Source organism: Ursus arctos, unplaced genomic scaffold (genome assembly GCF_023065955.2).
Source record: "Ursus arctos isolate Adak ecotype North America unplaced genomic scaffold, UrsArc2.0 scaffold_9, whole genome shotgun sequence".
Lineage (NCBI taxonomy): Eukaryota > Metazoa > Chordata > Mammalia > Carnivora > Ursidae > Ursus > Ursus arctos.
Window position 1 is genome coordinate 33,806,402 of NW_026623111.1, and position 15,366 is coordinate 33,821,767.

At 37.8% G+C, this 15,366-nt stretch overlaps 1 protein-coding gene across 5 annotated transcripts in view; it reads right to left on the bottom strand.

The window, feature by feature from the left end:
* The window catches only part of ATP8A1 (ATPase phospholipid transporting 8A1), a 224,981-nt gene that overhangs the window by 35,853 nt on the left and 173,762 nt on the right, over window positions 1-15,366 (bottom strand). For all 5 annotated transcript variants that reach the window (XM_044387700.2, XM_026508812.4, XM_044387701.3 and 2 more), the window contains 4 exons: window positions 10,394-10,468; window positions 10,167-10,289; window positions 6,692-6,770; window positions 1,243-1,304 (listed from right to left, as the gene is read on the bottom strand). In XM_044387700.2, coding sequence (XP_044243635.1) covers window positions 1,243-1,304; window positions 6,692-6,770; window positions 10,167-10,289; window positions 10,394-10,468 — 339 coding nt within the window. The remainder of the gene's footprint in view (window positions 1-1,242; window positions 1,305-6,691; window positions 6,771-10,166; window positions 10,290-10,393; window positions 10,469-15,366) is intronic.

Below are 15,366 nucleotides of genomic sequence, written 5' to 3' on the forward strand. Positions count from 1 at the left end.
TGGTCGATTATTCACAACTTGCCTTATATGTCGACCAAGCAAAGAAACAGATGAACGAGCCGGGGGGCTGTCCATGATGGCCGGGACCGGTCAGAACAGCCCATGAGCAGCATCCCACTGCCGCTGCCATCCCCGCACATCCTCCCAGTCCATCCACAAGGCTTGCATACAATTGGTGAACCGTGAATACACGTCTGCAGTAACCCGGGTTTTCAAGCTTGCTTTAATTGTATATCATCTGTAATACTTGAAGCTCCTACTTTCCGAATTTGAAGGATAAATCCTAAAAGTAGTATAACTGGATATTTAGAAACCTAAACACTTACTCTGTAACCTGACTTACTTACCAACCCTACAGATCAGGATACAGAGAAGCCTGTTATACCGTCCATGATATACACACCCATTATCATCGTGGACCCTGCTACTGGTTCTGAAGTACGGGAACTAAGTTTAATGAACTGCCCTGAGTTTTCCAGGGGGTAGCACAAGGATTAACTGGACTTGTCCTGGAGTCAGACTATTTGTGCTCAAGGCTCCACAATTTATTCGATGTTTCGGTTAACGTCGGCTGAGAATTCAGCTCTGAAGGTTGGTAGTAAACTTGCCAGACACCAACTATGTGACCTCAATGTTAGTATCCAGGTAGTGCTTTTGACTTCTAAGGGAAAAGTGGTTTTAAAACCTTTTTTGGCCCTTTATGGGAGGAACGGGCTTGCACTCATATGTGTGTGTCCTCTGTAAGTGTTTGGAGAGTGACTTAACACAGTGGGTTCCATGCCTTGTGTGGATGGAATGTCCCCAAAGAGTGATTTCTCTCCCATGTTAGTTATCATGGGACTCTAGAATCATTACTGGTTCAACACTCAAGAACAGTACGATAATATTTGCCATAAATTCAGGAAAGCAAAAAAAAAAAAATATTAACAAGGGCAGTAAAATAAAAATGAAGAAAAAGAGACAAGGAAGAGAAATAGGGGAAATGGAGGGGGTGCCAAGAGGAAAGAGGGAATACTGAAAATAATGGCAACCAAAGACCTATCAAGTCAGTGAGCTTAAGTGGTATATTAGTAACCTAACATAAAATAATCACTTAATAGTCTAAACATCTTACTTCATTTTTAAAGAGAAGTGCAAACAATCCTATATTCAGAAATCCCCACAGTTAAATTTGAAAATAAAATGAGCATGTATGAAAGGATTTGATTTTATATACAAATTAGGCAAATGCTCTGTACTCACCGTGTAAACAAAGTTTCCCAACAGCAGATAATCGGAGGTTTTCCCATTTCCAAATACATTACCTGCATCACAAGAACAGAGGCTTATTGGAAATGGAGATCAAAGAGATCCTTTCAGAATCCTTTCAAAGATAAATCAGTTTATAATTGTTGGACAAAAGAAGGGGAACCAAGTGTTACACAATGGAATCAAACTAGGCTAATGAAAAAAAAATTGTAAGAAGTCTCACAAAGTTGCTACACACGTGGGTCACAAATTACAAACAATTTTCCAAGAGCCAACAGGAAGGAGGAAACCTGACTTGTTAACCAATTCTCAGGATCCATGAGGTGGGAAAAAAAATCAAACTAATAGTTCAAGGAAAGCCTAATTCTATGGGCACCGAGACAGGAGAAGACATCCTGAACTTTGTTAACAATATAGATGAGGGTTTTAGGGAGCCCACTTTCTTTCCATGAAGTTGCTGGCATCAGACCAAAAGGGATTCATAAATGCAAATCACAGAAGACTAAGGAACACCAATATGGTTCTAGGCATAGGTTTGGCTGAATTTAGGGGCATATTTTAAAGTATTCTGTTATCCAGCAATGACTAACAAATGTGGCTTCCGATGAAGGGTGTGGTAGCTAACAAAAATCATGATTACTGATAAAAAAAAATTAAAAATAACTGAATAATTAAATCATTGGCACAATGGAAAAATTTAAAACCCATGGCATATGCAGTACAGTATTTTACATATGCAAATATTCAACAATATTTATTCAAAATCTCGTAAGTAAGGACAAAATACGTTAGAATAAAGTATGGGATGAGACAGGCAGAGTGGCACCGGTATGAAGAGAAGGAATCCTCGGGTGAGTTTGGGAGACACAGAGCAGGCTTGGTTCTGAGACTAGTTGTGTCATGTTGGTTTATAATCAATCTCCAAGGGAACTCAGTGTGTTTACTTAAAAGAGGGAGTGAAACTACCTACACCCTGGAGGGGTTTTGATATTAAAATGAGGTTTCCTATGGAAGGCACCAAGCATAGTGCTCCAGTGCTGGGGGCCTTGGCAGATGCTCCAGGATGGGACCCCACCCCTTCTAAAGTTTTTGGTTAGAAGTGGTCAGGAAGGGCTGCTTAACAGCCCAGCAACATAGGAGACTCCTTTTCTCTGCAGTGATATTCCATGATTAAGGATATAGGATTTGATGTGCTATGTCTTTTGTTTTTAATTTAATTAATTAACTTGAGAGAGAGAGTGAGAACGAGAGAGAGCGGGGTGGGGGGCAGAAGAGGAAGGAGAGGAAGAGGGAAAGAATCCCAAGCAGACTCAGTACGGAGCCTGACACGGGACTTGATCCCACGACCTTGACCCGAGCTGAAACCAAGAGTCAAATGTTCAACCGAGTCTCAGCTGCTCCTTGAGGTGTTATGTCTTTTGAACACACTGTTTACAAACTGCCATTAATCTGAAAATTTCCATACAACCAAATTAACATACTCAGAAATCTACGAAATACCTGAAAATATCGCATGATCACTTCCTGACTGGTCCTTTAACCAATGTATACAAGTTATCAAAAATAATCATATTGGGGTCCAAGCAAGCCTTCTGGTCATGACTGGTTCATCATGAAGAAGCCGAAGAGTCATTTCAAGATCACATTGAGAATGAAAGTAAAAAGCCTATTGTGGGGTCTGTCAGATTCAGCATATGGACAATTCAGATAAACCATTCATTCTCATGCTTTCTGGTCTCTAGACTCCTTTACACTTAGAAATTATTGAGGACCCCAAAAAGCTTTTGTTTATGTGGTTTCTATCTATCGATATTTACCAAGCTAGAAATTAAGGCAGACTATTAAAAAATATGTATTGATCTAATGATAATAGTAATAAACCTCAAACATAATATAAGCAGATTTTATAAACAATATTTCCCCAAACAAAAAAGGTTAGTGAGAAAATTAGCCTTGTTTTATATATATATATTTTTTAAAGATTTTATTTATTTATTCGATAGAGAGAGAGACAGCCAGCAAGAGAGGGAACACAAGCAGGGGGAGTGGGAGAGGAAGAAGCAGGCTCATAGCGGAGGAGCCTGATGTGGGGCTCGATCCCATAACACCGGGATCACGCCCTGAGCCGAAGAAAGACGCTTAACCGCTGTGCCATCCAGGCGCTCCTGTTTTATATTTTTATAATCTCTTTAATGTCTTGCTCAAGAGAAGGCAGCTGGATTCTCATATTCTGGTTGAAATATATGAGGGAAATTCAACTTCACGGAGAGACGGAGTTATAAGAGGAGTGTTTTAATAATCTTTTCTCCTGAGTGTGGATATTCTTTGATACTACATCAAAACTCGACAAGTACTTTCTTAGAGGTTATAGTGTGGAACCTGAAACTGTATCGCTGAACTTTTGGTACTCTATGACATCAAAGTCAATGGCTCCCCTTGACACTTTGGGTGGATCTTCAACTCATGCAGAATTCTGTAAGCTCATGAAAGTAGCTGGTGCAGCTCACAACTCAAATGGTCCACGGGGCATCCTGCCCAGTACGACTCTCACTGGCGTGCGGAAGGGCTTTCTGCTCATTTCCCATTTTGTCACACAGAATATTAATGAGATGTGCACCAGGTTTCAAGATGTAATAAAAGTCTTAGTTTTACAGCTTCTTCGAGGGCATTCTTAAGTGAGACTGGCTTTTGTTGCTGTTTTAACGTGGGTACATGGCAAGGAAGAATATAATGCTCACTAGGACAGTGGTATCACTACTTGTGCTAAGGTTACCAGCAGTTTTACCCACCCTTGCTTTTGTATCAGCTGTGAAAAAGAAAAATAATGCCTGGATAGTACTAAACAAATTTTGAAATTTTGACTTCAGGTGCCCCAAAAAGGTCATCATGGGTATTTATAAAGGTGTCTACAGGCTGTACTTTGAGAACTGCTGAAGCGAGTGAATTAATGCATATTTAGCTGCATTTTATATACGCTTACATTTCTTGTGTACCCCATCCTTTCAAAAGTAAAAAAAAAAAACCCAAACCTCTCCTTATTGAAAAATTAAGAACAAGGCTAAAAACCCAACAAACCCCTCTACATTCGAATGTTAAAACATAATTGATGCCATATGCCATTCACGTCTTAAGAAGAGAAAGCACGTGTGTTCGGGACTCAGCTGGATTTGGGTTCTACAGGCGGCACCTTTCACGAACTGCTTCTGCTGAAGGCGGCGGGCTTGGGCAGCTTCCCAGACAAATGCAAAGAGAGCGCTAGGATCTGCTCCCCAGGAGCTGGAGTTACTTGAGAATTCCTTTCAAACCCTGTCACTGTGAAGGCATTTTACATGCTATTTGGCTTGAGATACTTTTGATATTAAATTTCCTTTTTCTATTTTAGAATGTTGAAACAGCAAGAGATGGACATGCCTAGCCTTTCATACCTATATTGATTTTGCAATTTGAAAATAAACTTTACCTAGAGAAAGTATCTAAGGTCCTATATTATACCCTAGATTTCAATATCTCATGGCTTGAAAGAGTGGAAACCATCTAAGTGTCCATTAACAGATGAGGGGATAAACATGATGTGGTAAATCCATACAATGGATTATCATTCATCCATAAGGAGTGAAGCACAGAGTCATGCTGCAACATGGACGAACCAAGGCCACATATTCCATGATTCCATTCTTACGATGAAATGTCCGGAACAGGCAAATCCACAAACAACAATTAGTGGTTGCCAGGGACGGGGGGTGAGGAGCAATGGCGCGTAACTGCTAATGCATGTGGGGTTTCTTTATGCGGTGATGGAAATGTTCTGGCACTGGATTGTGGTGAATTTGTACAATTCTCCGAATATACTAAAAAAACGCAACTGAATTGTACAATTTAAAAGGGTGAATTTTATGGCATGTGAGTTACATCTCAAAAAAAAAATCCATTGTTGTTCTCCTGGCCTGCTAGAGTCAATAGGCTGTATTTTTAAATTGGATTTTCTTACCACTCATTTCCATGGCTTAGAACAGGAGATGTATGTAGTGTACCGGCATAGAAATTAATAAAGAAATGAGATGAAAATCTCATTAGGACACGAAGGGCCCTCCCTCCCTGTAACACTCAGCCCAAGCAGGCCCCGCGCTCCCATGAGCTCACTGACAGGTTCCCGAGTGCTGAAGACTAGCTAGGCACTGTTCTAAGCCCTGCAAACACAACAGTGAACTACACTGACCATTCTCCGCTCTTAGGGAGCTTTGATTCTAGCAGGGGAAAGAGACAATAAAAAATGAGCAAATGCATCACACCCTGATAGGCGAAGATACCCTAGAGAAGATGAAGGATAATGAGGGAAGCAATGGGAGCAGAGGAGACAGTGTTGGTGGCTCTCTAGCAGCACCAGCCTGAGGGAGTGAGGGGGAGAGCCAGCTGGACTCTCTGGAGGAGGAGGAAGGAAGAAATGTAGGCAAGTAGCAGGCTGGAGCATGGTGATGGCAGGGGGTGGGGGGTGGGGGTGGGGGGGGTGGGGCTGGCAGTGGGACAGGACTATGCAAGTGGAGGGATTAACTACGGTGAGGGCTGTGCATTTCGCTCTAAACTTGACAGACAGAGCACCTGCTCTGATTCACATTCTACAAGGATCACCTTGCCTATGGGGAACAGACTGTAGGTGGGCAAGAAGGGATGGACAGCACGCTCTTCTGTGGGCAATCGTTCACTCATAGCCAGCGATGTAACTGTGCTTCTAAAGGACAGACAGACCCTCCGGTGGAGTGTCATGTTTTTAATTCCTGTAGTTTGGGAGCAGAGGCATGGAGCAGCCGGCTGCCTTCCTCGGGATCTCAGGGTAAGGTCTGCGCCGGGGGACACAGCATCCCAGGAAACCTCTGTTGTCGACTGGCTACTTCATCATTTTTACGGGCATAGGAAATTCACCATGCTCCCTTCTCTCAAAACTGACAGAATAAAATCACTCCCTCAAAACAAGCAGAGGAAAAGCTTCCACTCCAAGATGAATATAAGAACATATTAAAAAATCTCATTCAAAACATCAGCTCACATATACTTGAAAACACTAGCATTTCTGATTGGGTTCAGTATAAAGAGCTTGGTGCAAGCCTCGTAGGTATAATAAATGGACTACATAAAATATTAGCACTATTGTCTTCAAACTATACATCAACAGAGGGGAAAAAAAAAAAAGAGCCCTAAAATTTAACTCTCTGCAAGTTTGGAAAACATGAGAAGTAGAGAAGAAAGGCTTTGCATATATTAAATCACTTTGCTCCCGAAGGAATAATAAAAATCTTTAAAGTGTGTACAGCTTTTGGATGCATGTATTTTAGGTTAAGGAAAACAGCATAAAATGAAACTGCTATAATTTTTAACCTATATTGACAATGAGTTATTTTTCTAAAAACGTAAAAAGTCATCTCTTAGCATTCATATCCTTTCTACTTACCATACTGAAGGGCTTTTAGTGGAAACCAAAACAGAATAACTGAGTGGAAGAGGCCATTTAAACAATGAACCCAGAAAACCTGAGGGAAAACAAAAATCCATGAGAACCATTTGCGATAAACTAGCTCCGTGAACTCTGACCTTTCTTTTTATCTGTGAGCTAGATTCACAAAACGTGTTTCTGTCGGGCCACCACTGTGAATTAATAGAACTGACAGACACTTTCTGCCTCTTAGACCTTCATGGGTCATTTATTTATTTTTATGTTTCTCAAAATGTTTTTTCAGCTTCACTGAAATTTTTTCTGCTTTTTAAAAAGTATTAAAAGTTTAAATTTCTCCCTGAAAAAAAAATAATATTTAAAAGAAATGTAGATCCTGCAATTCTTTAGGTGGGACTATTTTCATAATTCTCGAGGAAGAATAGACTTTTGAAAAGACTGTGATTTGGTGAAATCCCTACTTTCTCTTTCCCATGTGCAGTAAAAGTATATACTTTTCGACGGTAAGAATATAATGCATTCTCTCTCCCCCACCGCACTTCTCTCCACACACACACTACATACCAAAAATAACAGGTATACCATTTAAGTCCTATAATTCCTTAAAGCGCTGTCACTATTACTGAATTTATAAAAGGCTTCCACAATTTGTAACCTGTCAACATCAAACTTCCTACAATTTATAACAGCATTGAATAGTTATTACTTTTCTATATCTATTGTATTTTAAGAGCAAGGGAGCATGTATTACTGGTACTTTCTTTGTAGAAGGGATGTGAAAGATTAAGTTATAGAAAACCTGTTTAGAATTCTTATGGCCCTTTGAAGAGTTGCAGTTTTGTCATTTAAAAGTGCTTCTTGCAAGCAAAACTTTTGCTAAATAAAATTGGCATGTATTAATAGTTTTAAGCTGTTCAAACAACAGAAATTAAGTTGCCTGCCTCCCAAAATTTTCCACCGTGATCTCAGTCTCCTTTGTTAGTTCACCCAGCCACACTGGATTGTATGATCCAATTTACGCTCCAATACGTTACACATTTGAACTTGTGTTACTCATTAACCTTTGTCTCTTCTCCTCACTATGTCATTACCACAAGTTTTTATTTGACAGAAAGCACAGGTGGGTGCAAGAAAAATTAGTTCTACTTTTCCATTTTCCTGACCGATACTTATTGTCACATGCTAATCCTTTAACCCCTGTCACGACCTCAGAACCTCTGACCCTTTTTACCATAACAAATGTAATCATCATCATTCAGAGCAACAATGCTTCTACACTGGGGACCCACAGCAACTGCTGTGTATACAACTATGCATTTTGTTGCCATTTGTCCCTGAATTTTAAAACACTTAGAAGGGATTTAATCCCAGGTTTTTCACCGAAATCATTAGAAAATCCACATATGCTATAAAAAAAATGGTTGGCAACTTATGTATAAATATTCAAAGGATAGAGAAGTTGCATAATCCATTTGGGTTGATCTGATGACTTTTCAAAATGCATGGGCTCTGCAGATAATGAAATACTTTGTAAACAACAAAAGAACAACAAAGGACACAAGGAACGATGCTTCCACATTAAAACTACAGACTGCCTTTTCCTTGGCCCCAAGACTGTCCAAGTTGCTATGTGCAAAGGGTATGAAAAGATGTGACTTTCCAGGAATGGCTTAGGATAATCCTGTGAGGATCAATTCATGTTTATAAGCAAGAGTACCATGGCCAAGTTTGTGGCTGGGAAGTTAATTCTTGAGAAAGCATCGTGGAGCCTGAGCTATGGTAGACCGGATATTGTGGCTGAGGTTGATACAACTGTCCAGGTCCGTGAGAATTACTGTTAGTATGCCAGCAGGCCCGGAACTTTCTCAGCTCTCAAATCACCTTTTCAGGAAAACAAGAGTTCATAGTCCATTGTATCTGCCCTGATTGTGTCTTACCATCACTTGAAAATACCCACCACAGATAACAAAAGACATTACAGCAAGGTGGTGCAATTTAATACAAACTGGACATTATAAATAAATTTCAAAAAAATCCCAAAACGAAACATTAAAAAATAAAAGCACAGATATTGTATATTGTAACTACTAATCGTTTTAAGAGACCATTAAAAATACTTCTCAGAACCAATGGTCTAAGACACTTCTCAGCTTTTTTTTTTTTTTTAAATTAACCAAGTTCAGTTATTTAAAATAATGCCAACAAGTTGTGTGTGCACACCTGGACACGCACGCACGGTGAGTTCAGGAAGACCTCGTCTCAAAAGACAAGTAACATCCTGGCTATTAACTTGGCACTGTCATTTACAGCTTCAAGGAGCTGAAGCACCTGTTTGCTTTATTCTCTTGGTAAACTGAGAATAAACATCATCTGAGAGCTTTGCAAATGAAGAAACATCAAGAATAGTAAGGAGGGCACGTATTGCATGGTGCACTGGGTGTTATATGCAACTAATGAATCATCGAACTTTATATCGGAAACCGGGGATGTACTGTATGGTGACTAACACAATATAATAAAAATCATTTAAAAAAAAAAAAAAAAAAAGAAATATCCTACATTAACTGTCCTAAATTTGAAGCACTAATTACATCTGATTATTAGTAACACACTAATAAACATGCACTATATTAGATGGGAAAAGTTCTGTGAAGGTGTATTTTATTTGTTGCTTTTATTATAGCTTCAAAGATGGCATCTGCCTTGACTGTTACAAAATTAAACATTTTTTTCTTTCCGAACAGAACCTTCAATTACTAACAAATGCCAGTGAAAAGACTTTGGAATCTAAATTTGGAGGAAAATTAACTATGCAGAAAATGAAATGTTTTCGTTGTTGGGACAAATAAATACCATGGACCCCAAGGGATGACAAATAGTCCACAGGGTGTTATGTAGGATATAAACTCAGAACGTGATTTTTAGATAAAATGTTAGATATTTTATCTTGTATTTAAATTTTTATGGCTTGGAAATACTGAGTATCATGACTAAATGAGTTACTGACCAGAGACTACAATGCAATCTAATATTCTAATGAGGTCAAAGTGATTTCGCAAAACAGAAAATTAATAAAGAATGATATATCCTCCCCACTCCCCCACCACTTTACACATGGAAAGACAGACCCTGTTGGTCCTGGATGACCGACCCCTGCGAGGAGTGAGACTTTCCCCACAACACCGCAAAAGACAGAAAGTCTGAGGGCCAAAAGGACGCTCATGTCTGTCTTTCAGACCCAATTTACTGCTGCCTGGCAAACCCTAGTGAACTGTGGTTATGCGTTAATTTTATAAGAAAACAAACAAATAAAAATCCTTCTGAGTCCATATCAGAACCTTCGGCAAATACGACCTGTCACAGTCAGAACTCTGGAGTTTGCTTCCGTGGCTTTGGAAGACCACATGTCCCAGGGAATTAAAACAGAAGTGAGTCCCACTGCCTACCCCAAACGTGCCGGGCCAGCGCGTCCTACCTTGGTGTTGAAGTCCAGGGCATTCTGAGACGTTTTGTATAATTCAGGATACTTCAACATATTCTCTTTTCTGCATGATCTCTCAAATATTCCGAGAGTTAAGGGAGGCATTGCTGTAAACATCTAAAGGACACACACTGGTCACTACTCCAAGCAGCTTAATTCAGGGCGAACCTTTATCTTAAAGTATTCAATAAAACAGGAATAATCAAATGTCTGAAACTTACCACATTATAAAGACCTATACACCATCTCTCAAAGAGGATCTGTCCAGAAAAGCCATTAACAAAGGCAAACCAGATCTAGGAAGAAAATGCCAAACACCCAAAATTAGAACACAAAAAACGTAAATGCATTGCTTAGCATCCAGAAACTCAACCGCTGCATAATAGCAGTATTAACATAGGATTTTCACAACTTTCTTGAAAATGGCATTTCTCTCTTTGGCTTTCTAATCTGAAGGGATGCTTTCAGAAGGTATTTGTTACTTAAGTCAGAATTGGTTTCAGTTGTTGAGTCAAAAAAGAATCATATTAATAGGCAATCATACATTTAAAAAATTATATACAACCTTATTTTTTAAAAGGCAATTTAGGTAATATATTTTATGTCATTAAATATTTAGAGCTTTAATTCTTTTTTAAAATATTTATCTCTTAGTAATTAAAGAGATAAATATCTCTCGGTAATAAAGGAGACAAATTGTTGTTTTGATTATATAAAATAACACGTTTGTTTAGAAAATGAAATGATTTCCTCTAATTATATAATCACAGTTTTCTTCTGTGTTGGCTGCATTCATCTAGGTCTTTTATATACATTCACAAATTTACCTTACTGGAAACCTACTGTGTATAGTGTCATGTCCTGCTCCTTTTCCTCTTAACATTATACAATAGATATTTTCTTAAGTTGTTACATATCCTTTAAAACGAAATTAGTACATCCTCTACAGTGTGACTGTAACTATTTTGGGATATTTAGTTTGCTTCCAGTTTTTTCCATTATACATAATTCTGAACTAGATATTCTTTTTTTTTTTTTTAAAGATTTTATTTATTTATTCGACAGAGATAGAGACAGCCAGCGAGAGAGGGAACACAAGCAGGGGGAGTGGGAGAGGAAGAAGAAGGCTGATAGCGGAGGAGCCTGATGTGGGGCTCGATCCCATAATGCCAGGATCACGCCCTGAGCCGAAGGCAGACGCTTAACCGCTGTGCCACCCAGGCGCCCCTGAACCAGATATTCTTGTACAGAAATCCTATACATCTCTATTTTCTAAGGATGGATTTTTTTTTTTGTAAATAAAAGCTTTATTAAGGTATAATTGATATGCAAAAGACTGCACACAGTTAATGTATACAATTTGGTAAGTTTGGACATATGTGTTCACTGGTGAAACTGTCATCATAATGAAGGTAAGATACACATCCCGTCACCTCCAAAAATTTTCTTGTACCCCCTCCCCTTTTGAAGGATAAATGCTTAGAAGCAGAATTAATGGGTTAAAGTTTATAAACTTTTAAAATATTTCTTGATAATTGTAGCCATCAGAAAGATAATTGTAGCCATATATAAATTTGAATTTATGTATTAAAAATACTTGGTCACTTGAATTTGTGCTTTAAGCATAAATCTTCAAGTAATAAAGCATAATGTTCTTCTATATTTTACAATTCTCTTAAAAACATCAGCCTTAACTTTGGATACACAATGAAAGGCAAAAAAAAAAAAAAACCACCTTTCTCTAAGATGTTTAAGACAAACAGAAAATTAAAGCGAATATTAGTAAGTCAATAATCCATAGATTACTTTTAGGAAAGCAGACCTAAAATGTAATTAAAAATCAAGTTGATCTGGAAGAGTAAAAAGTCTAGCCCAGCAACGAGATTATATAAACACATACACAAAACCAAAGCATAACAACAACAACAACAACAAAACCTGTTGGAGGAAAGAAGTCTTGATGTGCCAGTCAAGTGAATTTTTGAATTAGAGTTGCAGGGACTTTGCTACACTTCACGTTTCATTTAACCTCATTATGGAAGCATGAATTGCTACAAATTCACCATTTATCAATATGTACCCAGGCTGGCCTCCCTATGAACAGCTTCTCTACCCACATTGATCCTTTTCCTTTTTATAGTGGAAAGGAATGATTGAGCATATATAAAAACGAATGTCTGCTTCATGAGATGGAAAAGAAAACAAAGGAGCAATAGCACATGAAAAATAAGTCCAAGTTGTGTTAGGGTTGTAACACACATTACCAACAACAATAACAGAAGCATAGGAATCCGAGTCAAATCTGAAATTCTTGCTTGCTTTGCTACATCTATTTACAGAAAAAAATTGAACATTTGCCCTAGACTAGGAGCCTGATCATTCATTAGTGCATGCTTTAAAAGACCTCCGCACGTTTATATGAAATTAAGTTTATTCCTTAGGGTGGTGCTGCTGACTTTAATTTTTTTTTTTTTTTTTTTTTTTTAAGCGTAAGTAGACACAAGGTGACAAGATGGGCTTTAATGCTCTCTACTGTGTTTTCACATTTGGCCTTTTTCAGATGTGGATTATGTAAACACGTATTTGTGATACTCTGGGTGATGGTAATGTTCTCCCCGAAGGGGACAGTGATTTATTGCAGCAATACACACTAAGAACCTCTTTGAGATATCTTAGAGTATGATGGAAATATGTGGAATTTTTAAACAAAAAGTTTCAAATTATGGCCTCACTAATCTATGAAGATGTGGTTCAATCATTGTTGGTCTGAAAAAAAGATGCATACCAAATTATCTAATGGATAGGACTTGGTTCAAAAGGTTATAGTCATAAATGTATCTGCAATCATCAATGCTATATACAATGAGAAAATTATGTTAAATTTGTGTATGAGCAAATATTTGTAAATGCGAATGGTCTCTTAGCTTTGTATGTAACATTTGGTGCAGATTCGAATGCCAATATGAGCATGAAATGTAAGAATCTCCCTCAAATCAAGTAATATTTACAGAAAGCTTAACATTCAAAATAGTTTGCAAATAAATATGTCTGCATTCAAGGTTTATTTAAAAATCCCTAATTTAACTGCTTTATGAAAGAAATGCAGAAATTTTTAAGTGGAAAGCTATCAATACATTTTTACCTTTTTACTTCTATTGAAAGGTATGTGAACATGTTTTTACAAATTATCTTCCTGCTTTAAAAAATTCTCATTCTAATTTCTTTCTTTAAAAAAGGAGACATGACTAGAATCTGAACAGAATCCTACACCTTTATACAAATATTTCGGCATTCAAGTTCACATTTTTTAGAGGAGAAAGAAAAGGTCTTTGATAGCGAAGAAGTCTACGGAAAGGCTGATTTCAAGCTAGTCTGATTTGTAGTTAAAAGATATATTAGAAACATACCCCGTACTAAATAAAACAACACCTAAATGACTATAAACACATAAAAGCCCTTCTTTGACTCCGCCAGAACCATGGATGCAGAAAGAAAATACCAGTCTTTCTGGGGAGGTATGGAGATTATTTAAATTCACATGAAATCTATATCCCAGCACAATGTGCTTGGAAAGTATCACCTCATTGACTTCAATCAAAGCTTCTGGAGCTTAGAAACACTACACTGTTTTGGGATCTTATCAGAAAACCTGGATGCGACCAACCATTTGAAAGAAAAGGTCCTATTTTGCTAGGAGGGAGTCCGATATTTCAGAGGGGAAAAAACATCCCTTTAGAAAGAGCCAGTGATTTCAATGACCACCTTGGGCTACTGCTGGCGGCCCCCACAGTAAATATTTTATCCTGCACCTGCCATGTCTGTCTTTCTTTGTTTGGCTGTACTTTATGGCAATGGAGGAGCAAGATAGTGACGTTCCTAGTGTTATAGCAATGGGAAAGGCACTTGTTGCCAGTAATCTATGAAACCCATAGCGTTCCAGGCCATTCCTTTATTAGCAAAGAAACTTCAGACCTGCCTCTCCCAGCATTATTTTCTGAGTTCCACGTTCCAGCAGAGGCGTGGTAGTTAAAGCTTCCCAGACATTTTCCTCATGGAGCATTTCTGCATATTAAACAGCAGCTTACAAACAGTCAATGAGTCCTCTGCTCCCACGCCTGATCGGCACAAAAACTGAAAGGAGAGATTCGAGACTGGCAGTTGTCCTCACTAGAGACACCCAGCGATGTGTTCTCTGTCTATTCACTCACAGGAGTGACGTGAGCCATTAACATCTGCAGAACTTGTTTTAGCTGGCAAACGCTGGGTATCTGGGAATTGATTTAAAAGGTCAATTCCTTTCCAAGACAGTTGAATTATATTCAAAATATATTTCTATAAAGTGCTAAAAGAAAAATACCTTAAAAATGAGATTTCCCATAGAGTTTAGGACTTACTTCCTTTTCAACGTGTAAAGAATTTGATCAGTGCTAAATATCTCATGAAGAGGCTTTAAATTCAAAGCCAAGTGAAATTTAGGGCTAATCTACCACAAATCGCATAACTCTGGATCTGAAACAGAGCGTGCAGTTTTAGTCTTTCATGTGAGTTTAATATATTTTATTTCCCCCACTAGTACATAAGTTTTGCCCACTTTATTGTTGATTGTCAAATAATCTAGATTTTTTAAAAGCAACAAGTTACGTACTCATTTCATTTTATAAAATTAAATTTTTGTAAGCTGATTTATTGCTGCCAGTGGCTTTAAACTCCCGTATCTTCAAAACTACTTGTAAATAACTGTATAAACCGATATTTTTTTGAATATCAATGTTTAGGATGAGAAGAAAATACAAATAAGAAAAATTAGAACTATAGAGGGGATTGGGAATCAAAAATTATCATTTTAGAAAAGAATCACAAATTTACACATACAACAAAGAATATATCTGTTTTTGATATTTTAAACTATTTTAGAAGGGCATTTTGCTTCTAAACAAAGACTATTCCAGATAAAATTCATCAGTAATGAACAATAAGCTCATAGATTATCCTGTTTATGTCTCTAAGGACTTGATTATTTTACCTAATGGGTTGTAACCTAATTATAGAATTTTCGTGACCAATAAATGAAAACTGCCTGCATACTTCGAAACTAAGTTTCATTTTCCTAGCTTGTCTCATAAGAACTATGCTCAGTCAACATTTTAATAAGGAGATAAGCATTCTGACAGAGGCATTAAGAACGGCTGAACAA